We start from the raw sequence: 27,588 nt of genomic DNA, 5'->3' as shown, positions 1-27,588 counted from the left end.
ATAAATTAGAGAGAACAGTAAAACAGTATTGCATACAGTGATTTCTTGGAAAGACTTATACATATTCCTGAAAAAAAGTTCTTCAAAATCCTCACAGACATAATCCTTTCTAGTTTTTATTTTAAGTAAATGGCCTGAGTTATTTACAAAATCATCAAATAGCTACTGTGTGCTATTAACGGCAGCAAGCATAATCAAAAGTTTACACACAGTACACAGAAGGAAGAACTTACTAGGAATTTGCTGCAATCAGTTCAAATGAGGCAGATGGGTAGGAAGACGCTATTCTTCTGATACAGTGAGTTAGTGCCAATATAGTCTATGAATTTGAAGTAGTCAACAACATCGTTGAACAAGAAAAGTCCCATTGTAGAATACTGCAATAAGAGCAGCAAAACCCTTGAGAATTTTCCAGGCCTTCTTAGCCCTGAATGCTTTGATGAATGGTATAAACAAAGGATGAAATAATCACTCACTAGTTTACAAGCAGTGAAGTATAGCTGTTAAAGATTTCTAGTCCGCATTATGACAGTGGCACAGCCAGCTTGGCAAGCAGGCCAATATCTGAGCTTATGGTTGTTAGATGTCCCAGATTCCCATCTTCATTTTAATTCTCTGGGGTTCATCTGTCCAAGAACCTAGAGTTCTCCTCCTTCACACTGTATTTCCCTACAGAAAACAACCTAGAGTAGCAAGACCAGGGAACATTTTCTAAATCCTATACCACTGGTTTCAGCTTGTGGCTCATAGACCAATCTGGGCATTAAGAAAAAGAAAAAAATGAAGTCTGTTGTAAATTGGACTTAAATTATCACCGCCTTTCGCAAACTTTTCCAGAGGCATGGAAATTGAAAACGCTTGAAAGTAACTGGCATACAGTCATCCCAAAGTCTTCAGTAAAAGACCAAAGACGAGAACTACTATGTGACTCAAGAGATGAACAAAGGAAATTCAGGCCATCACCAAACACATCATCACATCCTTTGGCCAGACTGGTGGTACTCAGTGTGATCAAAGAGTGTGAGTGAAGAGAAGGGAGGGAAGGAAATGAGATGAAACAGAAGACCATGTACCTTAGGTAATGTTTCAAGAGTTTCAAGGGCCTTCTCGGGCCCTACAGAGAGGTGAGAAAGAGGCATGAAGCATGTGATAACCCAGCACGAGCACTGGGAAGAGGAACTCCAATCCCAAGGATGACTACAGAGCTCAAGAACTTAAAGTTTTACATTCATTATCCTTGCTGAGCAGAACTCAGCAAGCACATTAGAAACTGCATTGAGAACACCACTTCTCTTTAGCTAGCAATTCTCATTCACCAGCAACCAGAGTTAGAGTCAAACTTGCATGGTTTAAAACCTCATGAGTAGCTAGAGCCATCCATCCAGCATCCAGATCAGCTGACCTTCCTCTGTGTCAAGATAACTAATACCCTCAACTATTTTACTTTTCTGTAGAAAAAAAAATAAAAAATAAAATAGCTTTCCTGTAAAAGCTATCTCATCAAAAAGAGAATATAATTATAGGGAGAATGGAATAATCCTTTTTTTAAGCCAATATATCCATCCTGAGACAACCTTCCATACACTACAGAATATTTCAAGCAATTTTATCAGCATTTAGGAATGAAAAAGAATGACTTGAGGCCAGCCCTGTCAGCAAATATTTTCCATCTTCAGCTTAAATCTCAACATTATTCCAGATGAATGCATTGCAGACTTTTTTTAAGGGCAGTGAACAGTCTGTTATGTTGATGGCCACACTTTTCCCATGTGAGCCATTATTTGCAAACACCAATACCCTGGAAAAAAGGTAACTGGCAATCTTCTGGAAAGAACACGGACACACTTCATAGTAAAAACCTCTTCATAAGAAATTCAAAGGACATTTTTAAAGTTAGATTTATGTAACCAAGACCAAAGTACATCTGCATTTGTATCTCTCTACGTTTGTATCTCTTAGAAGATTTTCTGTCCAAAAGCTGAAATAACTTGACATAATTTTTAACATCAACATCATTTTTAACATTAACATCAACAGAAATATTAAAAAATAAAAGTCGTATAGTTCTCATATAAACAGACTTTTGTTAAGAAGTTGTTTCATTTCCTCTCATGTGAATTTATCTGAGCTTTAGAACAGCTTCTTCAGCTAATCTGCATTTTATCAACTGCATCATAAGCTTTTCTATCATTTTTCAAGTACTTTACTAACATTATAATAACTCACTAACCTTGAAGATCCCAGTTAAAATTCCAAGTTTCAAAGTGCATTTTCCACAGGCTCTAGGACCCATGACTATTTCCCAGTTAATCTGATAATCTGACCAGCTATTTGCAAATTTCATATTCGAAGTAACCCTGAAGAGATGCAGATAGATTTTTAAAAGGCAGAACTCTCTAAATCCTTGAATTTGTTTATATTTTCTAAGTACAATACAACTCACCAACAAAACAGTTGCATACAAATTTCCAAAAACAAACATCTTTATTTAAATGGCAAATTGGCACAAGCCTTTATTTTGCCTTAAGGCACTTTCCAGGGACACCAGACCCAACATGGCTTTTCCAGTTGTCACTATGTTGTTTTCCATTCGAAGAAACTCTTCCTATTTCTTCAGCCTCAGAGAGATCCATCTTACCTTGTCAGTTCACCAAATTGTCCCAGGAAGTGAACTGAGCAATGCAGGCCTAAGCCTTTTTTCTGCTTGTCTCTTGACCATGTTGCGAGTGAGTTTAATTTGAATTTGACTACGTAAAGTGTTGTGCATATGATACATACTTTTCTCCAGGGCCTTGTACAGTAGTTCTTTGGTCTCATGCACTGCATTTTATAGTGTATGAATTTTACAGTTAACTTACACTCTGTGCACAGGTTTTGTGCAAAGGTAAACTACACCCTTGGGCAACTGGCAGTGCTGTTTCTGAAAAAACAAATAAATAAATAAATAAATATAAATAAAACAAACCCAACTTTATACATTATAAATCTGTCACAAGTTACAGACTATAACCTTTGCTCCTTTGAAAACCCAAAAGAACAACATTTTAAAGGACATTTTCTCCTTTTACATACAAAAGAGAGATCAAAAATAATCTCTCTATTAATTACCCTAAGTAACAGTTAATTCTTGTTTTTCTGAGAAAATAAATTTCAAAGAGAGCCAAAACATCACGATCAACACATCTTGTTCCAAGCCTTACTCATACAGCTTCCTATCAAACATGCACCACTTCCACTGACTCTGCACAACTGCCCATAACTTCTTAGGCAAGAGACAAGACTCTGGTTTACAAATAATGTCCCTGCAGGCTGGTGGCAATGAAAAACTGATTAGCAAGATTAGCAAAATATAGTTTGGAGCCCCATTGCCACTATGAGTGCAGGACATGAACTCCTGTCTTTGATCACCAAACTTTATTTCTTAAATACCTGTAAGGGACTTTTCTGCTTGTTTAACTGCCTAAAGGACAACCTCTCGTTGAAGACAATTGGCACAAGAAAGAAAACAAAAAGGCACAAAACTATGACAATACGCAATCTGCCTTCTAGTTCACTAATATTTTATGAAGAATTTTTGACCAAACTGTCATTTTAACCTGAATGCAGTTAACTGCCAGCACTGTCAGAATGCCCTACAGCAAATATAATGGACCACTGTTGTAATTTCTTTTTTGCATTCTTGCTATTTTGTCATTCTGTTGAGTTACTGTGATGTTCTCGAGGAGCACCCCTGGCTTCTCTTTTATATGTGTTCTCCATTCCCCTTTGATGTTAGAGTAGCACACCTTTGAGGGTTAAAACCAAAAATAAAATTAAAAAGAGAAGATTATATGTTATACCGGTGAAAGCAGGTTGAGAGACGTAATTCTGTAATACAGACCCTGGGCTCTCTGCAGCAGGTAACACAGAGGAAGCTGTGTGGAACTTAAAGGTTTCCCCTGGCAGTCACTGAAGGACAGCAAGTCTCCCATAGACACACATTTCATTTCCATAATGCAGTTCTGCTTCTTTTAATATAAATGGGAAAGACAAACCCTTAGTTTTCTCATGTAGATATAGTAACTATTTACAAACTTTAGAATATGCCCTGAAAAACATCTGTGTACTGCTGCCAACAGATGTTGTCATCAAGATGATTAAAATGCAATGGAAATAGAATAATCCAGCAAATCATAAAAAGCATGTTGATAAAATCTATTGCATTGAGCAGTGGCAGGGAAGAGGGAAGTATGGGGGGAGCAATGTGCTACCATACAAGAGAAGGCAGGTACAGAAAAGACATCAGAATTCAGAGAAAGAGCTTACATTTACAAACCTCACTAGGAACTAGAATGATGAATCTGCTGTTGTCCATACAAAACAGGGCATGGCACTGTTGGCTGCAAGTGAGAAGGCAGCTCTGAAAAGGACAAACACAGAGAGGAAAGTATATGCCTCACCAGCTAGGTGACTTTGAGAAACCGGAGTTTGGGTGAAGAACCCAAACTATAAAAACACCAGCAACAACTATACAGTAAGTAACTTGGCAATAAGGCACAAAGAAAAAATGAAACGGATGACAAAAGGAAGAGCTCTTCCTGAGATAAGTATTATCTTATTGTAAAAAATAAATAAATACATAAATAAAAATTCTAATGGAAGACAGAAAAAAAAAAATCTAATGAAAATTTGAGAACTAGGGTTGGAGATCTGATTCAAGAAGAATCAGGCTCCACTAGTCATTGCATTGCCTAGTTGACTCTGAGGTTTAGCTGACATAATGTTTTATTTTTAATCAACGGTGTAAAAGCAAAGAGGGCACACCACGGTCACAAAAATGCAAGCTGTCCTCAGCACATGACAAGGCGTTAAGCCTTTTGAAACCCATTTGTGAACCAATCTTGCCACAACAGCGCCACTGCCACGGGCAGAGAAGGGAAGATGACTGCAGCCACCTGCTTTGAGCAGGCTGGCTCTAATCATGGTTGACAACAGCGCTTCTGCTTGCCTGCACAACTGACTTTGTGAGCACCCGTCCAGAGGCGAGGCAAGACCCCACTGGCTGCCAAAGCACCGTAACACATTTAATGGGTATTCTAACTTGTGGCTGAGGATACTGCCTTTCTAAAAGCTTTGCTGCAAGATGTTCCTTCCAAGTGCTCCCCCAGAGTTAGCATACACAGTCCCTTACTTTTTTTTTTTTTTAAGAAAAAAAATGTCGAGGTATAGCTGAAATGTGAAATTACTTTTCACGTGGGTTGTACAACACTTTAATCTACTTACAGGCACTGTCACTTCAAGCAGCCCTGGGCAGGTGACTTTCTAAAAGCAGAGATTCAGTTGACCTGAACTTCTGCTGGACAATATCCTTCCTCATTTTGCCCTGTGAGCATGCTTTGGAAACGCCTTTTCTTCTCTCAGGAAGGGAAATGCCTGCCTCTGCAGGCTGATTACTGGCTAACAGGGTAGCACCCCTGCCCTTCTCCAGCTTCTCTAAAAATCCAGATCCATACTTGTGCAAGCATCTTGCTAAGACCAGAGGGAGAGCAAGCTTTTTCTTTGGGTTACATTACTAAATCCAACCTATATCAAAAACATTGTTACTTCCACTGTGACTAAAGTATTTCAGACAGACAGAAGCAAGATGAAAGAAAAGAAAAATAAAGTTTCAATAAAAAGAAATAAACTTTAAGCAGGTAATTGGGTTTTTCCTTTTTTTTCTTGCACACTTCAACATCCTAGTCCTCTGTGTTTTGACCCTTGCACACACCACATCCTAAAGTCCTTTCCTCTGCCTCTCAGATAACTGATCTCATTCCTCCAGTAGGAACTATCCTCAAGAGCATAGAAAATGGGGAAAACATTGGTCTTTGGATTAAAATACTGCTAATATTCCATACAAAACAATGTTTGTTTTGTAGCATAGCTTCCCTTAGAGTTCTAAAGCATTTTTTAAATAAAGAAAAAATATGCCGAAGTTTTGCAAACACCAGAAAGACACCGAGAGTCTCTGTCTCCCAAAAACCAACTCCATCTTCCCCCAAACAAAGTTTTACTTTTATCCAGCAGCTGAGAGGTTACAAAAACAAAGAGCAATGGAAATGCTGCTCTATATCATTATTCAATTTCTACTTTGAAAGTATAACCAAGCAGCAAATAACTGGTATTTCCTATCAAGTAATGGTATAGAGGAGAGTCATTTACCTGCTGACAAAAGCAATTCTCATTAACTTTACAAACATTCACTTACATGGAAAATCCTTTTATTCACTTTCTAAATAAGAACAAGACAGATTGTCAATGTGATTTTGAGGATACTGAAAGTAATCTATCAGCACTGCTACTAGTTAAAATCTCAAAGACTCAGGTAAGTAAATTAAAAAGCAGAGGACTAAATGGTTGAACTGAGAAACAGGATACCTAATGGGAGCTTGGACCGAGAGTTTTTTTGGTTTAAGTTTGTTTTATTTTTAAGTGAGCAAGTCATTGCTTAGATATTATTCTGTTGAATATAAGGAAAAAAATGTTTTCTTACTGTCCTTTTACTCCCTTTATGAAAGGTTGCTAGGGGAATGGTTCTCAGTAAGGTCAAGCAGTAGAAACCCCGCTGTGTGTTTTAATGTAGCCAAATACCACTTGAAATTAATGCCTCTTGGTTCTCCTTACCTTTAAATGCGAGCTGTTAGTGCTTTCCAATATTAATTCTTACTGCATATCTGAATATATAATAAAATAGGCAAAAGGAGAAAAAAAAATGGACAGGAACCAAGATGCCACAAGGGGATCAAAAGAAAGGAACTTAACATCAGCAGGGCTTGTACAGACAGACTTTTTCTGATAATACAAACCTTTCAGGCTATAAAAAGCACTTCAAGCCCACCACCAACCTGAACACAGTTTCAAGCACAGCTAGCAGGTCTCCAAATTATAACTAAATGCAAGCTATCAGGAAAAATATAAAAGAAACCTTTTCAACATATTTCTCATTTTAGATATTTATTGCCTTAATGTTATGCAAATGAAAGACATCTTGGCATATTAGCGTATCATTATTATCTGCTTCTGAAAGGACTACAGATCTATATATGATATAAAATGGAGATCTCAAAATGTTGTATGCTATTTAACAGTCTCACTGCAAATTTGTCATGGAGTAGAACCCTAACAATTCAAGAATCACCCTAACACCAAGAATCAGTGGTAGCTGGACCCATCCTCAGCAAAGAGTGCAATAGAAAGGATTTTCAGGTTGGCAACTGGATTTTAACTTCAGAATTAACACATCTTTGTGTACAGTAGCCTGCATGTCTTGGATGTGCCCTGTACGTAAAATGCTTCATCCCTCAGCTTCAGATCTGGGTTTTTTCAGCAGGTTTACAAATGGGAAGAACCACACAGCATTTCTTCACGTAAGAAGAATCACTGCAAACTCCAGAATATCCAAAAAAAAAAATGTCAAAACGCATAACTGAACATGTGAGCCATTTTTCAAGCCAGGCCAAAGCATGAACTCAAATGTCTGTAAATTATGGAAAAATTTCTTTCCAGAAAAGCAACAGCTTTGTGGGCCATTTCCATTCTGGCAAGGCACTTCCAGATAAAGACAGATGTTAAAAAAAAAAAAAAAAAAAAAAAGCTTAATGTCATATAATTATAAGACCTCCACAGCAGTATGAACAGCAGTATGATTCCACCAATGCATTCTAAGTAATTTTTTTTCTGAGGGGCAAATTCAAAAAACATCTCTAAGCAACAGATGACAGCAACAAATAAAGACACAGCAGGAATTCCCCTCTGAGGGAACTTATTATGAATAAAAGTGGGAAAAACATTCTGATCTTTGCCTAAAAAACAAGGAAGAGTTTGACTGTGGTTCCTCTGAGATGGCAAAAAGTTCAATCGGAAGAAACTATTTCAGCCACAGTCTTACCATGCTGAAGTCTTACATTCAGGCACTATTGTAGTTGTATAACTACGCTTTATTTTCCTTCCAGTAAATAACTATGGTAAGCCACAAACATTTTTAAAAAACATGATCATACCCCCTCTGTTCAAACAATCTGTAGTTTTAACTCTTTTCATTGTATGGTTCCACCACACCATGATAAATCACATCAAAATAATACATTGATTTCATTCTGCTAGGATTAAGACACAATTCAAAATGTAATAATTAGTCAGTCCTCTAATCGTCTGTATCTGGAAGACTCTGAACCTAGAAAAGATTAAGGTGTATTCCCTGCTGGACACGTTACAGTTAAGTCTAGCAATTAAATTATTTGCACAGATATATATGCATGCATATATACTGCTTATATTTCACAATTTAGGATAATTTTCTTTACCCATTATTTTAACTAGATCAGGCTGAGGCAGTTTTGTATACTCATTCCACATTTCCAGATCCTCCTCCACAATAATAACTGAGAAAATCTGCTTCAGACAAACAAAAGCACTCTAAAAATTATTTTCTTCAAGAAAAAAAAAATAGAACACAGAAAAAGAAAATCCTTAACCCTGAAATACATGTGCTAATATTTTTATGAACACTGCTTATTTCTGATCTTTTGGGATAATTTCTAGCATGCAAGTTAATGATGTAGCATATTTTCTATAATGAAGTCCTAGAATAAGAAACCCAACTGCAGCTCCTTGATAAATGAGCAGGATTGGCAGCAGGATCAGTGGGGAAAACCATTAGGTACTGAAAAAGAATTGTCGCCTAACCTGCAGCTGCTCTTTTGCACAAAACCCTTGAAATAGATGGGTGGCCCACACGTGTTGTGGAAATAAAGGTGTTAGCTAGTCTGCATATTACAGAGAGAGAAAAAATGATCTTAGACAGCTATGCAGATGGAGGTAGTAAAATGATATTTCAGACAAAATTAAACCCCTTCCATTGCAAAGCACGCAGCCACCCAAGACATCCTGCCATCCCACAGCAGGAAGCGTCTGGGACCTGAGCCCTGCACCCCTCCATCACTTCTGGGGCAGGACCCTGGGCTCAGAACATGTCCCACCCACACTGCCACTGTTTCCACGACACCCGTTCCTCTTTCTACCTTGAGATGCTAAGCTGGGAAACGCAGCTCCTCCTTCATCCCCTGACCCCTCGCCACCTGCTGCACTCCTATGTAGGGCACTGTCTGGAGCTTGCTTGCCAGGCAGCTCAGACCCAGCCCAAAATAATGTGAACCTCTCCAAAAGCAGAGAATATGGCTGCGATGGAATTAATCTCCTTACATCCCAGTGAAGGGAGGAAAAAAGGAAAAAAAAAAAAAAAAAGCAACAGCAGGGATGCATTTCAGAGGCAATGCCTCCCAAAAGTACAAAATATTTTGCACCTGCAGTTAAACTCTGACCAGAACCTGAGTAACATGCGGAAAGAAACAACAAAACAAATGCGTATTTGGATGTTTGCCAACAGCTTGCCTACATCCTCAGCACCAAATGGACTCCTTTATGGGCTATTGGCTTCTTTCCTTCCTACAGAAGGTATCTGCAGGTTCCTGCTTTCAGCATAACAAAACCACAAGAATTGGAAGAGACAGACATTTTAATTTGCTGGGATTTTAACTCTCTGAAACACCCTGGCTCATAACACACTGAGCCATGCAACTACAGAGCATAAAAACACAAGTACAATGATATAACAGTGTCACAGATGTCTTCACTGTGGCAGTCCTTAACAAGTCTTGGTTTGGTCTCAAAGGGCACAAGGAGGTAAAACTGTTAAGCTCATTCACCCCTCTGAGCAACAGCCTTTAACTGCAGCAGACTAGTAGAAAAAACGTGTAGTTACACAGCAAGGCCTCCCTGACCAGGGGAGGGATCCTCTACATAAACCCTTTCTGGGTGGTTTTCGAAAAGTGTTGAAAGCTCAGATTAAAACAAGAAAAAAAAAATGTATGTAACAATATGTTCTTTCTGGAGAGATCAGAGTTCAGCTGTCAAAAACTTCCAAACAAGACACCATGTCCTGATGAAAACAGTGTGAAATCTGTGTTCAAGCAAGCTGTGGAAGAAGAGCAGACAAAGGTAACGTTATGTGACAGTGAAGGACTTGAGAGAAACCATGGGAGGAAAAATTAATAGACAGTATATTGATATAAACCATTCCTTTGTTATTCTGGTCAAAAGAGAACTTATTTTTATGTTTTATGTTTAAAATGTAGGTCCAACCTATGATACTTCTTCTAGCTAGGTAACAAATTCCCCAATTCAATGCAGTCAATCAATAAATCATGGATTAAAATAAAATAAGAGTAGTAATAATTCTATATGTAATATTTTATTAATTTTTACCAGATTTTTTTCTGTTTGTATTTGTTATGTTTTCCTTTTTCTCTGTACTCTTCCATTCTGGTACGAAAACATCCTGACTCTATAAACTATAGCCTTCACTGCTGGGTCATGTGAAAACCTAGCTCAGCCAAACAAAATGCCTTGCCCTGCATTTACACAAACACCTACTCGACACAGCTTTAAAAAGGGCTGGATCTGGGCTCACCCAAGGGCAAGGGGAGTGTTATCACCATGACTGATGGCTATCTTCTCACACCGGCTGTGAAAAGAGGTCTTCCTCTTCTATATTTAATAGCCACTCAAGTTTAAATCCTCCCAGCAGAGAAAACAGCCCTTTAATTGAAGCCTGAACTCTATATTTCACTAAAATCAGGACACAACTTCCGACCTGCCTGTGGGTTCCAGTCTGGGTCACCTGCACTACATCTGCATTAAGTCGCATATTTGCAAAATGAGCTATGTGCAAAAATCCCAATATATGTGCACACATGTAAGTATACAGTTACTCTGCTCCTCCACGGTTCCCTACTACCAGGCAATACACATATGACAAGTACAGCTCTGCTTGGGATTTTAGCCAGGCAAATAAATGCAAGAATAGCAAGGGAGCCAACAAGCCCCATTCTTCAGTTGTCTCGTTCACCTTACTTATCCCCACTCTGATCAGCTTATGCCTTCTCAACAAATAGAACTGTTAGAAAGCAACTGTGGTAGTAACTTGAAATATATGTGCTGAGCCAAGATAGTTCAAGAACTCTGCCAAGCACATATCATTCCTGAGTCCTATACACTATGATAAGAGATCAGACTCACTCAATGGTGTACAAGAGACATCCAAAAAATCTGCAACTCTGAGTTGCTCTGAAACCCCAGCAGCATACATGGGATTGACAATAAACCCATTTATGGAACACCATTCTTGCTCTCAAATCACATTCTGATTTTCCAAATTTGTTCTGGTTTCCAGAGCTGACAGCTTTTTAACATCAACAAGCATACATACAAGGCTGCTCAAATTAGAAACAATTCATTTGAAATTGCTATGCAGAGAGAACAGCAAGTTTCAGCTCCAGGAAAGCTCCATAGATGTATAAGCATCATTCACTGAGAAACAGGGTTTTAAACAGTTTCTGAATTACTATTTCCCTTGGATCTCCTTCTCCAAAGAGCACTAAGAAAGTTAAGTACTAGCTTTCCTGTGCCCCAGTTTTGACCTACTGCTGACTATTCCCCCTTCAAAAGTGACATCTTAAAAGCTTACACATTAGGCTTGTTTGGTTTTTAGTTTAAACATACCATCACGTTTTCAAGCCCAGCTGGAAACTTGTTTGCCACCCATATGTCACATGCAAAGTCACTTTTCAACACCAATGGCAGGCTCAAAAATTCCAATTTGAACCAAAAGCTCTGAAGTGTTTCTCATACCTTTGAGCTCATTTGAATGCTTGAATCACAAAAAGGTTACCACACTACTAGGTTAAATACACACCACACGCAAACAAGCACTTACTACTTCCCTTCCCATCATTGGAAACTGAGCACATAGCTCCTTCGGAAGCTATAATTTAAGATCATGTTTGTGATTTCGGCTGATTTCCTTAAAATTGTATGAAAAGAACAATGATTCCCCATGTATATTTTCTCTTGTGACAGCCAGTGGAAAAAAAAAAACAATTTATCCCTCCAGTAATTGCCATATGCATAAAAGCAATATAAGACAAAATGCAACAACTGCTCGTAAGCACAAACAGACAACAAAGTCCAATTTTGTGCATACACCAGAGTCTGTTTGTTCTTTACTGTTACGTCCCTTGCCTCTGGAATTCCTTCCATACACTTGCCACACTCTGCTATAAAACATGAGTTTGATGGGGCCAAAATAATCTTTTTACCTATCAGCACAACTGGATTTTTTTTCTGCAATGTATGGTGAAATAAAAGACAAAAATGGAACACGATTACAATTTTTGCTAATTACTATTCTCTGGTACCCTACGCAACCATTATTATTATGAGCGCCCACCAAGTCTTTGAAGAAAAAGGGTCTCTGATTTTATTTCCCTACTGCAGTCATCAGAATAGTGCCCTCCTCTCTCTACAGCAAAGTCCCTAGAGCCCTTATATTCAAAATCCTACAACATTTCACTGCACCTTCCATCACCGAAAACTATTCCATTTACAAAAGGCAAATTAATTTCTGTTTGGCCTTCAGTTCCGCAAGTGCACAGCTCCTACTGAGAAAACCCAACAGGTACTGCTTTTCCATGCTTCCTACCCATGCAGAAATTCTCCGATTGCACAAGGAAAGTCAAGTCAAACACATGCTAATAACCATCACCATCCATAACTAAAGCCTTATTACTGTGTAATAGACCTTGTTACATGGAAAAATGACTTTCCGTAATTTCACCAGCACAGTATCATTGAAACGAAGGTCCTTGACTTGCAGCGCTCTTTAAAAAGGGCTTAAGGAATAATTCACACTGTCCTTTCATAAAATTGTGTAAAAGATGATTCAAATAAAAACAATATTTGTGGTTTGATTGATTGTGTGCACTATTCTGGCAGTAGTGTCACAGCAGTCTATTTTTATTTCTAGTTTGTTTTTTACTATAAGAAGTTCCATCGCTATGAAACTAATGCTTGCAACATTGATTTCCATGGCACTGCTTAGAAAGACCGCAGAAGAATAATGTGGATGTCAGGGCATTTTATGTAGCAGCAGCAACATTCTGCAAGCAGTGTGGGCAGAGGATTTGCTCCAGGATATTTCGACTGCTCTCTGCAATATTCTACCAAAATGAGCAGGGCACCGGTACAGTGAGATACAATGAGATTCTGAATAGTCAGAATGACACCAAGCAACACTCGGCAGAGCGACTCTGCACGGTAAGAATAGCCCAGCAACTCCTGTGTCCCATGTATCATTCTGTCAGCATGTTGTATAACGGTTTCAAAAGTAGGAAATTAAATCTTAAAGAGAGAGAGAGAGAGAGAAAGAGAGAGAGAAACACAGAGAGAGAGAGAGACCAGACCTGAACTGACAAAGCAAGCTAGGAAATTGAGCAAAGGCTGACACTCTTCTCTTAGCTCTCCCACAGCCCACAGTGGCAAGGTTTTTACTCGCAGATAGGATCATTCCGTAGCCCTCCCAAAAGAAGACACCTTGATATGCCTTAATGAAGTAGTGACGGAGGACAATTTCTCTTTGGAACTGTGAGCATTCATCAGTCACTTCCTGAATTCTCCAGCATGTGACCACATCATCAAAGAGCAATTCTAAATGCAACGGACACGTGAGCCCTGAAAGAGCATCTTGGAAAGGGTAGGAGGAAACATCTTTACTTACATATATTCAGGTAGCACAAATACTCTGTATCAAATAGATTAAAAAGCTGACCAGAATCCTTTCTGTGGCTTCAGCACAGATTTCAACACAGATTTTCTGCTTTGAAGGTAGTCTTCTTAAATGCAATATTCAAGAATAGCAAAACAGAGCAACAGCAACAACAACAAAATCCTACGAGATCAAGAAGAATCCTCCAGTTGATTGTTCCCTCCTGCTCAACAAAACTGAGCAAAGGGACTCTGTCCATGAGAATGTCAGCTCAGATCCCAGGGCACTCAGAATAGTTTTATAAAGTTTTGCTTCTGAGAAGAGACATTGTTGAAAGCAATTGTTCAGCCAACCAACTGCTGTCACTTTCATGAATTTGAATAAGCTCCAATACGGGACACTGAGCTTTTGCACGTGTAGGAAGATGAAATTGTTCTGAGTTAATCTTTGCCAATAAATCAACCCCACCATTATTTAGAGATTTTTATTTTCCTCTGGTGTGTGACTGTGTGGGTGGGGTTTTGTTTTAAAGCCCCCTTCTTTCATTTTCATAAAGCTTGTTTTTCATACCTCCTTGCAAAGCTTTCAGAGCACTAGGAGGAATCTCATTGTTAATGGGATCAGGCCCATGAAAAGGTAAATATTGCTGTTACTCCTGAATGTGCATATTAACTAGCACCTAACCGGGGGAAAGAATATAGCAGAAGAATTTGTTTGGAGTTCATGAAAATTAACATTTGGTGTAATTTTGTATCCATAATTTGCATGTACACAACTTACATATAAATACATATGGATTAATGCAAATTTTCATAAGGGAAACATTCACTCTGTGCTCTGCAAAAGTAAGGGCAAGGCTGGCGATGAATCATTTTTTTAAATATTCTAGTCTGGGTTTATAAATAGCTCTCTGTTTCTAGAATAATTACTACTGAAAAACGCAGCTTCTGAAATAACATAGGCCATAATTAACCTTGGCTTCATCAAATCACAAATAATATATTTTTCAAGTCTTATTTGTACAGGCAAGCTGATTAATTTAAATGTTTCCCTTTGGAGGAGGAGAGAAAAAAAAAAATCTAATCGAAATGATTTACCTACGTTGCTACTTGTCAGATCTTGTAAACTCTGGCAGGTTTTCAGCCGGCAGCTTGGCTACCCCGGCCTCCCCTCGCCCCTCGGCGGGGAGCTCCTCCCTGGGGAAGCGTCGGCCTCTGCTTCCCCGGGGAGGGAGACCCCGCCGCCGTCCCCCCGGCCCCTCGGGAGCCCCCCGCCGGGCCGAGCCCTCCTCTGCCCGGCCCTGCCCGGCTTTTGTCCCTCGGCTACGGAGGGCAGGGGCTCTTGCGGGCTCGGAAGCGACACGGAGCCCCCGGCCCCGCCGGATCCCCCGCGGCTGCCCCCCCCCAGCCCGGCTGCCACGGCACGGCACGGCGCCGCAGCACCGCGCCATCCCTCCCGTTTCCTTGTAAGACAGCGCCGACCCCCGACGGAAGAAAAGTTTCCAGGCGAGCGCCAGGAGCGGGCCGGGGCTGCCGGCGGCGCCGAGACTCGCTCCCCGCGCACGGGCGGGTGCCGCCCGGGGCTCACCTTCCTGCACCGCATGGAAGGGGTTGTTGGCCTCGATGAGCTTGATGGAGTAGGTGATCTTCTCGCTCTGGAGGATGTCGTCATTGAGGTTCAGATCCGACACCGCCTGCTTGAACACCTCGTCGTCCTTGGCAGCATTGCCTTCAAAAATGGCACCTGCGGGGAGGAAGGAGGCAGAGGCGGTGAGGGCGCTGCCCGCCGCCCCGGAGCCCCCCGTCGGGCCGGGCAGGGGGTCGGGACCCGCACCGCCGGCAGGGGGGCGGCCCTGGGATTGAGACCAACTTTCTGCCCCCCGCCTGCTGCCTGCGGGCAGCGCTGGTGTTCAGAGGGTCGCGCCCACGCGAAGGCGAAGACGGGCTTTGCGTCCCGTAACCTGCAAGCTGCCATTTGGCCGTCCTGCCTGTGCAGTTAGCGCGGAAGCAGCTGGCGATGGGCGTTATGTAAGGTGCCCCGTCTGCCGAGCGGGTGTGTGCACGCACCGGCCCCGCCGCCCTGCCCTGCGGAGCCCTGGCAGACCCGCGGGGCTGGCAGCGGGAGCAAAACGCGCTGTCCCCGGCTGGGGCAGCGCTGCTGATTCACGCCCTGCGTGCCCAGGCCGCTGAAGTTTGCGCGGAGGGGAAGCTGCGGTGACACCGTGCCCCGCGGGAGAAGCGGGGCCGAGGCGCGGAGCCGCGGGGACCCCCTCTGCCCGGACTCGGCGCTTCCCCGGCGCTCTTCCCAACCCCGGGGGGGCGCCCCGGGGCCGGAGTCCCCCGGCTGCGGCCGGGGCTGCCCCTTGCTGCCTAATGGCTCCGCAATGCCGTCTGCTTGGGCTGCGCCCCCGGGCTCCCGAGGCGAGAGGCGCAGACCGGAGCCTCCTCCGCCGGCCCCGGGGCCGCTGCCCGCCGGTAACGGCCTTACGGGGCCGCTCCCAGTCGCCCCTTCCCCGCCCCGGGACTCCCCGCCCGTCCCCGCGGAGCATCCCTCGCCAGGACCGCTCCCGGCCCGGCCCCCTCCTCCTTTCTTCCTTTTTTTTTTTTTTTTTTAATTCTCCCACCCTCCCTAAAGGGCTGGTGGAATGACGGCTTTTCCTTCCCCGGCCGTTCTCCCGTCTCCTCCTCTATCATAGTCTTCCACAAGTGATGCTCTCCCCCCTCTCCGCCCCTAACCAGCCTCATCTCCTTCCTGCCGGTACCTTTCAACGCCAGCCAAAAGGTGACTGCAGAGCCTCGCCTCTGCTTGCCAGCCTTCCCGCGGACATTACCGTGCCTCGCTCCCAGAAGCCATAAAAGTTCACAGCAGCCTTTCCTTCGCCTCTTCTTCACCCCTCTCTCTTCCTCCCACCGCCGATCCAGCCTTCCTGCTGCCCGGGGGTTTTAAGGAGCTCTTCTTCAGACCCCAACAGTTGCACGCACAGACACAGACACGCACGGAGCCGCTGCAAACCTCGCCTCTAACCCTTTCCCAGCCAAGTTCTCCCCCCGCATTCCCGCTCGGCTGACACCTGCTATGACAGGGGATGCGAGCCGAGGGATCATCTCCCCGAAAGTTTTCCCTGCGAGCACGTTCAGACGATGCCTTCCTCCTGCCCGCTTTTGGGGCCGGCTGGCTGTTTTCGGCGGCGGGGTTGCGGCGGGGGAGCGGAAAGCCTTCCCCACGCAAACAGGTCCGGGCACGGGGCTCTCCGGCCACATGGGAGACCGCAGCGGCGGCCCCGGCGGTCCCCGCCCCGCAGCCCGGCCCGGCCCGGCCCGGCACAGCCCGCATTTCGCCCCTAACTTTGCAATCGGGGGGATTCGGCTGCCTTTCCCCCCTCCCTCCTCCGGTCTCTCCGCGGAGTTGGGCTCAGCCGCTGCCCGTCGCGTTCCGGCGGTGGAACGAGGCGATGCCTCCGTTTATTTATGTGCCGCGTCCCTCTTTTCCCACCGCCTGCGCTCCCCCTCTTACCGATGTGGATGATGGAGTCCGCCCGCACCGAAACGCACTGAAATATCCAGGGGAAAAGCCAGAGCATCAACACTTCCATTTCCAGCCTCTCGCACAGCACATCAGCCCGGGTTTGGTGGCGAGGCAGACGGGGGAAAAGAAGAGAAAACGAGCAAGGGCAGGTGGAGCGAGGCGGCGGGGGGGAAGATGCCCCGACACCCCCCTAGGAAAAAAAAAAAAAATCCCAAATTCCCACGGAGGATTTTCCAAGACCGAGGAAAACGGGTGATGGGGAAAGAGGAGGGAAGAAAGAAAAAAAAAAAAAAAAACGGGGGCCAAAAAAACGCACGGCGGTAGATCCGGGGTTGGCAGGCGGCGCGCCGGAGCCTCCAGCGCTCGGTGTGTGTGTGCCGGGGCGCCGGCAGCCCGCGAACTGCGGAGCGCCCCCCCCGCCGCCGCCGCCGCCGCCGCCGCCCGCCCCCCGCGCCACGTGACTGCGGAGCTCGGGGCCGCCGGGGCACGGCAAAGCGGCGGCGGCGGGCAGCGGGCACCGGGCGGCTCCGGGGGGAGCCGGGGCCGGGGAAGGGCCGCGCTGCGCCCGCCCCGGTGGCGGTGCGCCCGGCGCACGGAGGAGAGGAGGGGGCGAGGCGGTCCCGCGGGGCCGCCGCCCGGAGGATGCCCGGCGCCCTGCCCCGGTGCCGGTGCCGCTGTGACACCCCGCAGGTAAGGGCACGGGGCCGCCCCCGCTGCCGCTCGCCCGACTTGGCAACCTGCAGCCAGGTGGGAGCGGGGGGCTGCCCCCTGCGCTGGGGGCTGGGGGCGCGGGGGCGCAGCAAACCCGCTTCTTGTTTTGTTTTGTTCCAGCTTTCAGTGAAATCTAATTCGGAAATTGGACATGCTCGGGCTCAGAAGACTAATTCATCCCCTAAAACAAACGCATCAGTGATTGCAGGCACCCAAACGTGACGAGCGTCTCAATACGCCGCGGAGCCAGAGAAAACAAATTCATTCAGGAGCCCGAAACGTAATTAAAACTACTGCCAAGAAAACGAGGCGAGGGCAGGATGGCACCGAGATCAGCGAGCGGCTGCGGGCGGCGGCACGGCGCGCTGTAGCGGCGCGGACAGCCGGCCAGCGGCAGCGCGGGGACGCCGCCAGGCAGAGCGGGCCCCGCAGGACCCCGCCGCCTCGCAGCCCCGAGCCCGCTGCTAAGGCGCTGCCCCCGATCCCCGCTCCCAGATCCCCGATCCCCCCGCAGCTGCGGCGTGCTCCTGCCACCGGCAGCCGGCTCCGCGCTCCGGCCCCGGGGTGAGTTCCCTGCGGGCAGGATCGCCGCGCTGAGCCCTGCCTAACCCAGGCGCGGTGCGGCAAAAGCGCTTCGTGCTCAGGGGCAGCAGCTTCGGAGGAGCTGCACCGCCGCCGGGGGGGCGTACAGGGGGAGCGGGGTGCGAGGAGGAGGCTGCAGTGGCGGTGATGCCAACACGGATCCCTGTTGGTCCTCATGCGTCAACAGGCTCCCGTTCGGGGGTAGTCGCCGGCACGGCTTTTGAACAGGGAAAAGTGGGGAGTAAATGTACAAGGAGACACTTTTTAAAAATAAATCACTCGTTAACTACTCTTACTTACAGTCCTTGTCTTAAATATGCAGTTGCACACCGATCAATGCAGCATGATTAAATACCGTATGCCATATTTCATGTAATAAAAACACTTAATCCAGGTAATTGGCTTCTGAGACAAAGATCAATAGAAATGTTCCTTATTTGACTACGTTAGCAAGTCAAAATTAATTCTAATTTACATTTGCTTCAAATCAATATGCACTTAGTGACTTACACAGGCTCTTTAAAAAGTTAAACACCTGTATTGACCACCGTCATATATATGTCAGTAACAAGTACATGTGTGGGGAATTACGTGGGGCAGAGGCAACGTGTTGCCACACAGCCAATCTCTGATTTCCACAGAGGAAAGGAGGCTAAATTTATGTGTGTTTGAAAAGTGCATTGGGATCCCGGCCAGGAACCTGCAGAAACACACAGCTATTAACCCTGCAATTTATATAGGCATCCAAATCCCAGCCAGTTATACTCCAAGCACTTGGGAGCAGGCTTGCCTCTTCAGTTTGCACAGTGAGGCCTTGACCTCAGCTGGAAGTCCTCTGGCTGCTATTTTAATAATATATTAAAAGTCCAAAATGCAGCGAATTAGACAAGTTAAAGAATTTCCTGAGAAATCCATGAGCAAATACCCTGCATACAGACAAGGACGCAGGCCCAGGAGGCCTTCCTCCTGGAGGAGGAAAAAGGTCAGGAGCCCAAACAACTATAAAATAGATCAGTAGAAAAAAGCTCCCCAAAAAGGGCAGGGGGGCTAGTTGTCACAGCCAAAGGACAAGAAACAAGGAAAAAGCCCAGAGGAAACCTCAAATGCCATAAAAACTTATTTGTAACATGCAAAGCACAATGAGATTTGTCTGCACCAGAGCGGAAGCAGAACTGGAGGTCACCTTGACCCCAAATACAGAGCTGCACAGAGCTACCCCCACTCCACCTTTGCTTTTCTTTGCTCGGTTTGGTTGAATGAAGAGAAGTGCTAAAGTAGGAAAGCAAAACAAGCCATGATCCACAGTGATATCTTTCAGCATTGATAAATTCCTTAGTGGCTGCAGCTGTCCATCAGAGGGCTGGATCAAGGCCTCCAAACCTCTGGGAGCAAAGCTAGCCATTGAAAGGAGAGCAGGAATCTGTAAGAACGGAGCCACCAGGCCCAGCAGCAGAACAGCAATTTCAGCAGCATCTCTGCAAGATGGAGAGCTGTAGCATCAACACCGATGCATCTTGCTTCAAGCCTGATTTAAGTCAGGCCTTTGAAACTATTGCCACACAGATTTATTTTATTTTTTTTAAATTGGCTTAGATTAGATTTTTCATAACACTTACTCCTTCCCCTTTAGATTCCCTCCTTATAAAAAAAGGGATCCAGGTTGAACTTCTAAGCCTGATAAAAATGTGAGTGTTCATTTCAGTTCTGCCATCCACCGCTCGCAGTGGGCAGAGTGCCATTTTGCGGTGGGTGCGCATTGTTCAGACAGTAGTCAGCACTAACAGACTAATCCATTTGCCAGCATTTTGCATATTAAGAACGTTACAAGTTGCCACGATATTCCATCATCGTTGTGTAGGGGACAACTCCATGCACATTACTACATAAAGTACCACTGGATTTACAGCACCCACGGAAGAAAGGCCTCTCGTTAGAAATATGCAAGGTAAATAGCCAACTCAAGTAACAGTCACTATTCAAAGTTCAACTCCTTGGCAACAGATGCAATTCTATGCACATCTCTAACAGCTCTATTACCTTTGCAAACCACTGTGGTGATTTTAAGCTAACCTATCATGAGATATCTCTGTGCTTATTTCTGTTGTCAGAACGAGCATGGAATGAAACCCGCACCGACTGGTTTTTGCTACCAGGAGAGAACGGCTTGAATACAACTCTGAAAACTACACTGCAATTAGAAATGTAGAATACCCCAGACAGGTGAACTGAAAGGCTTGTGCAGTGCCACGCTCTGAGCCCGGCACTTGGGGCTCTGTCCCTCTCTGCTGCCACAGCAAGCGCAAGGCATACTGTGAACATCACCAGAACTATGGCTGCAGGGAACGCCTGGGTCTGGAAAGCCCCTGATGTTTACTGCGCACATACAACAGCACGCACAAAGCTGCTTCCTAAGCGAGAGCTCTGCAAGACCAGAACATTGAGACTTTTACTGCACTGTAGCCTATGATCAGAATAAATGGAGTGCCTTTAAGATTCAGCATTTCTTCTGCCTTTTTCTAAGTTCCTTCCATTTGCTATAGGCATTTGCTGAGGCTTCCCCACGTAAAAATCAGAACAACGTTAAGTGCTTAAAACAGGGTGAGAAGCATTGGAGGGAAATTATGGATGTTGCCTGGGAAGGGGAAAAACAGAATAAAGACTGACAGTGTGGGTAGCCTAGACAGGGGAAATAATCTGCTCCAAAGCTATCCCCAGAGTTTTCTCGAGAATCTTTTAACTCTAGCAGGGGGAGGGAAGGGTGCTGGCTGGGAGGGGGGCATAGATTCTCCAATCCCCCTGACAGCACAGATCCATAATGGCCTGTGCATTTACACCTAGCTAAGGTAAAAGCTGGATATATAGACATATTTAAAGGGCTATGCAGGTGCATGTGGCAATGATTATTATTCCCTCTGAAAGTGAATAGAACTCCTCTATCAGTCATAGAGGCATGAAGATGCAGTAAGTTTCTCCAGGTGTTAGCTGCTCAGTCTAGGGGTTGTAAGCATTAAAACAAACAAACAAAAAGATTCTATACACAACATTGTAACAGTCTCTCTCTTTTACCAATACACAAGAGAAGGTCTATAGTAACAGAAAATATATAGATATATTCATTGCACCTTTTCTAAAGAAATTCAATAGCTCTCCTTCTCTTTGGAAACAATAATGAAAAAAAAATTATAAGTTTAGGAATTCTTGTATTTAAAGCCACATTGTCATTCTCCTGTGGTGACAGCCCAAGATTTCAGTTGTTTTATTGAAAATTCCTCTAGCTTACTGAAACCTTCTTTGCTCCTTTCATGGTTAATAGCACAGCATGATAACCTTCCAGGAGTAATGGACCTGAGCAAGAAGAGGTTACTGAACTACAGAGTTCCTTGCAGGTGTGCTGGTTTGGTTGGGATGGCATTAATGTTCTTCATAGTAGCTCACATGGTGCAAGTGTTTGGGATTTGTGATGAATATGTGCTGATAATCCCCCCATGTTTTAGTTGCTGCAGGAGAGTGCTTACAGAGTCAAGAAGTTGGCTTCTCATGCTGTGCAGGCAGCAAGGAAGCTGGGAGGTGCCAGAGCCAGGACAGCTGACCCCACTGACCAACAGTGCTCTACACCATGCAACCTCACGGCCAGCAGTGAAAGGGGGGAGGCAGCTGGTGGCACTGCCAGTTGGCTGGTGGTGAGCAAGTGCCTTCTGCATCACTTGTTGTTCTCTGGGGCTGTGTTTTTATTTCGGCTATGGTTTTTGTTTCTTTGTTTTCTTCTTTCTTATTAAACTGTCTTTATCTCAACCCACAAACGTTCTAACTTCTCCCTTCTAATTCTCTTCCCTCCATCTTGCTGGGGCGAAGTGAGCGAGCCACTGCGTGGTGCATAGCTGCCCACTGGGGTTAAACCACAACAGCAGGACTGTTGCTGTTCTTGGTTAATTTGTTGTGTGCCTACAAACAATCTGAAACTGTGCAACAGTCAACATGTTATTTGGACTGATGTGCCTTTTAAGATACCATAAAGAAGGCAAAGCACTATTCATCTCAAATATTTGCCTGATTTAGTTCAGCAGAGTACACACAGCCTATATTTGATTTAATTCATACTTATGTTTGCTTAATTCCATTATTCAATATCTGATGCATCATGATAAGATTCATACTTACTTCCCCACTCCTCTCTTCCATTTGGGCCTTTTCATGCCTTGTTTTTCTTTAGCAGGCTTTTTCTTCACAATAGACATGGGCCTATACAGGCTTTTGCAACCTCCCACATTTTCCTAGTTGTATAAATACACTCTTATTTTAGTCCAAGGCAGGCTGTATCAGTGTTGGTAAGTTTAATCTCTGTCTTGGCATTTCTATTTAATAAACACCGATTTGGAAGAAACTCAAAAGGAACCTGTTTATTCACAACATCTTACTACCACCACAAGGTGTTTTGTAGAGAGCTCTAAAACACAGGCGGCCAAAGAATCCTCTGTCACGACCACTAGGGATGCGAGTGTAACTCAGTTACAGGAAAAATCTTTTCTCCTTCATTGCTAAGCAACCCCCATGTCATTATATCCACTGGACACTGACTGGAAAGGGCTAAACTCTGTAAGCTGCTTTTCTGAGCACAGAATCTTTTTTCAAAAAAATGGGAGTTTTGGAACAAAAAAGGTATGATTGCCACCTCTGTGTTACAGTACAAGTCCATAGAGATGCCAGCTCCTCGAGTAAAAAAAAGTATTAGCTATTCATAATTTAATAGTAGCCATATCAAAATAAATCTCCGAACTAACTTCACTGGCACCCATCTGAGAGGGAAAAACATTCCAAATTTCTCCACCGAACAGATCCAACCATCTTTCCGCTCTTAGATATTAGGGCAGACAGGAGAGCAGAAATGATTCAGCATCCATTCTCCAAGTTGTTAAAAGTTATTCAAAACCATCTTGGGTGCCTCATGTTGAATTATCCACAGTGAACATAGAGTCCAGTCTCACGAGTTGTTCAAGGAGCTGCCTTTCACAGATACCAAGGCCTTGCTAAAACAGCTGTCCTTCTGCCATCACAGCAGTCCAAAGAGATAGGAAAGTCCAAAAAGGAAAACCAAACATATTCTTGCTGCTTCTCACTTAACCCACCTAGACAGTAACAAAACCAGTAAAATAGATGCTGCTGCACGGTGAGGCAGATGGCCAGAAAAGACTGAACACATCTGAAAAGTTGTGCCCTCCAGCCAAGACGTGGTAACTGATCTTGTGTTTATTCCTACTTCATTGTAAACTCCACTGAGAAGTGTGTAAGCAGAAAGATTTTGCTACAAGCCAGGAACTTGAACACTACCCTTTGCTGCATCTCAGCCAAAGACGAAAGACCTGTTCAATTGCACTAACTCAATCCTTTGCCATCACTAAATACTGATGCAGTTTGTATGTGCAGAGTCCTTTAAAAGCTCCACAATGAAAAGTACTGTAAGTGGAAAGTAATTTTACCTTTAAGAAAATCTGATCTTTCTCAACAGTCCAATCTAAAACATATTATATTTAATGACTGACTCACAATGGACCACTTCTTCCAGCTAGTAAGGTCTCTCTTTTGACTTGTGGCGCTGTATCATGGAGCGTTGGCAGAGTTTTTTTTTGTTGTTTTGTTTTGTTTTCCCAGCATGGCTTTGCAACATCTACTTTGAGCTGTTTGTGCAAACAAGGGCATATTTGCCTTTTCAGTGACTCCATTAGCATTAATGGCAGCCACACACACAGAGAGGGAGAGAATAAATTCTCCTAGGGATGTGTTTTCTTCAGGAAAAGGTTGCCAGTCATGGAGTTCATAATTCATACTCATGTTTCTAGGAATGAATGGATGAAATGAAGGTTTTATAACAGAAACATCAGCTTGATTCTCACTGTATGCCTGACTTGAAAATTAATCTTAGCAAAGCATTCAATTATTGTACATCTCTCACTTGGGGTGGTGGGGGTGGAATTCAAACCAACCAGTATGCCAAACTGTGACCATATTTCTTGAATAGCATTTCTTACATTTCCTGCTCATTTTTTTTTTTTTTAAGGCAGTACAATCCAGCAGTTGGAGCAGAAGGGCCATGATTCCTGGGCTCCATTCCCACCAGAGTCACCGATTCATTTCATGACTAATTGAGTGGACTGTTGCATGAACATTGTATTCAGTTCTCAATTTAGGGGGGAACAAGAACATCAAGTTCCTTTCTTCAGTTACTGCACTTGGTCAGCTGTCCTACTTCTCTAGGAGGTGTAGAGGAGACACGGTAGGTTTATTTTTTGGCAGGTCAAATGGTTAATTTCAAGTAATTTCAAGTTTGTGAATCATCCACTAAGTACAAATATTTCTCATGTTTAAAATAATTTCAAACAGAAAATGCTTCATGTGGTCCTCAGGTCCAGACCATTCCATGTAGCTGAGTCTGGATGCAAATGTCCAATAAGCAATCTTCATTGCTGATCTGAATGACAGGACTTCAGCTCTCCAATTTTTTATTATTTTTTTAATCCAGTATGAAACAGAGAAAAACAAACAAACAAAAAACTTATATTGAGGGAGATAGGAAAAGCTCTGGAGACAAGCCCAACCTGCACTACAACGGCACTCAGTGCTTTTAGTGTCTTTTTTTCATTGATTCCAGTTAGAAATGAACTTCAAATTATTATTCCACACATTTCTCACCTGACTCACCAGTTCTGAGAGACTGCATATAAAGACCCCAAAGTTTTTTTCTGGTCTTCTGACACGTCAAAGATATTGTGATAAAGAGTTTATGCAAAGGGCAGGGATGATGCAAAGTAGGCAGCACTTTGAGCATCCAGCACTCTGCGAGCCACAGTCCCTGCCACGGCACCCTTGGGAAATGTCACTGACCAGTGTTTTCTAAAGCTCCTAAGTTCATTGATATTTTCATAATATCTTTAAATACACTCTGTCTTACTTCTGATCTTAACAGTGCTGCGTTATACAACAATATATTATACTACGGCTGTGTACTATCCAGTTGAATGCAAGTCTCCAACTGAAATAGCTTTGTTTACTGCAGTGCTATATTATCATACATGTCTATACCATGCAGCATTGATTTCTAAGCAATGGCATTGATTAGGAGTCTTATTTTAAAAATGCTGGCAGGATACAGCCTTTGGACCAAATTTGAATTACGTGCCCCAGCAACATCCCTTTCTTTATAGGGACTATATAATACTAGTAACAAGTAATGCTGCAGACTTCAACAACTATTGAGGATTTACACCAGTATGACTTCAGTAGTATGAGCTTTTAGCATTTTGCACTTACACAATATGCTTTAGAATTATTATTTTTAAATGCAAACCTTTTTTTCCTTCTCACTAGCTAAAAATAATGCTTTTATTTCCTAAGAGATAAGTTTATTAAATTGAATTTGACCTTTCAGAGCATACCTAGGTAGGGATTTCTGCTCCCTGGAAACACAGGCATGTTCTTCACATACTGTTCTGAGTCATGCAAGGCTCTACAAGCAAGTAAGCAAACCAATCTTGGAAGAGCGCTTTACATTAAACAAATTATACACAGGAGAACAAGAAAAATATATATATATATTCTAGGACCTAAATTTTAAATATCATACTTGTGGTAGAAAATCTTTACAACAGAATTGTTATGTTCTCAAGAAGTCCTCCAGATTTATCATGACCAGGTTCCCTGGGGTGCTGCTTGCTCCTTTCCAAAAATAACTTTTAAATACTTCCCCAATACTTCTGTGCTGCTTGTGCTTTTTCTCATACCCCCACTGGCTCCCAGGTTGGTAGAAATCTCCTAGTTATCTTACTGCTTTGCCAGCTGAATCCTAGTTTGCAAAGCAGGCTTGTTGCAGTAACACAGAAGGACCATACTTTCCCAGTTCTGGTTTCTTCCTGCTGGGAAGGCTGAGTGCACCAGTGCCTTCATCTGTGCTGATCTATCTGCTGATCCACAAAGCCTGTTACCCACGTAGCTAAACACACTCCTTTTTACACAGCAGGTGAAGAAAAAATCAAGAATAGACAGTCCTTACCTTTCTTACTACAAACTCCTTCTTTCACTCCTGGTACTTAACAAGCACCAGGAATATATATCCTCAAGTACACAGCGACCTTTACATCACATGCTACAATAAAACGAGATTCTGTATCTAAGCCTCACCTCTTTACCTTTGGAGCATTACCTCTAAATTGTAATTAGTCACTTATGCTTTTGATGGACTTACTGTTACAGACAAAGCATATTTTACTTTCCCCAGTGGTTCGTTCAGAGAGCTTGGACTCCACCACCTGACTCAGACATATTAAGTAAGGCAGGTTCCCCTGTCAAGGGGCAGATTTACAGTCAGGGTCCAAAGCAATCCAGCACAAACACTAATTGAAGATGCACCTATTATTCAATCACTCCACATAGTTTCTATATTTTACCAAGTAAAATGCATTTAGGAGAGATAGGAGACATAGCAGCATTTGCCACCCTTAAGTCCTGTTGCTTCGTCTAAGCTTATCTTTTCAACCTGCACTTGTGGATTTCTTCTTAGTTAAGGGCCAACCAGGCCTAAGAAATGAGTCAAAGCCAAGGCTGTTTCTTTTGAAAGCTCAGAAGTTTTTCTGTGCTACAAACTAGCTTCCGAACACCTCCGCATTATGCACATAAAATAAGTCTCTTAATAAATATGTTATAGACACCTTTTAGTGAACCTTCACCTGCCTCTAAATTCCACATTGAATAAAATTGCTACTATAGTAAAGAGCAGTTAGAACAGAACACATCCCTGCAAAACCATTCTTGTTGGTACATTATATCAATTCAGTTACATCCTTTCATCCATTTAAGAAAACAAACCTGACAAGCATACATAATTATTAACTGCAGTACTTGATTTAACAGACAGACTATTTTTCCCCTGCAACTGTTTTTCTTTTCAACCCAACATGCCCAAGACACCCAGTTTAACAAATTTTCGGTTATGCCTGATATGTTAGTAACACAGAACTTCCCTCTTACCTGTTCAAAATAAAAGTGAAGATGTACACATGGACCTTGCGTAATCTTCTGGGACTGGTAGCTTTGCATTATAACCTGAGCTCATTACTGTTTTCAGCAGAGGCTTTTCCGGCCCTAGAAGTGGAAGCCCTCCA

At 43.6% G+C, this 27,588-nt stretch overlaps 1 protein-coding gene and 1 long non-coding RNA gene across 9 annotated transcripts in view; one reads left to right on the top strand and one right to left on the bottom strand.

The window, feature by feature from the left end:
* Positions 1-27,588, bottom strand: part of GRID1 (glutamate ionotropic receptor delta type subunit 1) — a 601,199-nt gene that overhangs the window by 519,348 nt on the left and 54,263 nt on the right. For 3 of the 8 annotated variants that reach the window (XM_083844349.1, XM_083844351.1, XM_083844350.1), the window contains exons 1-2: positions 17,135-17,544; positions 15,209-15,364 (exon numbers count right to left, since the gene is read on the bottom strand). In XM_083844349.1, coding sequence (XP_083700475.1) covers positions 15,209-15,364; positions 17,135-17,213 — 235 coding nt within the window. In that variant the 5' untranslated portion in view covers positions 17,214-17,544. Of the gene's footprint in view, positions 1-15,208; positions 15,365-17,134; positions 17,548-27,588 lie in introns of those variants that run through there. The other 5 variants (XM_083844348.1, XM_083844347.1, XM_083844345.1 and 2 more) reach the window with 4 other exon arrangements.
* Positions 17,619-18,727, top strand: LOC310902132. The gene is made up of 2 exons (XR_014586506.1): positions 17,619-17,836; positions 17,978-18,727. It is a non-coding gene; the product is annotated as an uncharacterized lncRNA (long non-coding RNA).

Source organism: Anser anser, assembly GCF_964211835.1.
Source record: "Anser anser genome assembly, chromosome: 7".
Taxonomy (NCBI): domain Eukaryota; kingdom Metazoa; phylum Chordata; class Aves; order Anseriformes; family Anatidae; genus Anser; species Anser anser.
This window is presented reverse-complemented; position numbering and strand designations above follow the sequence as displayed.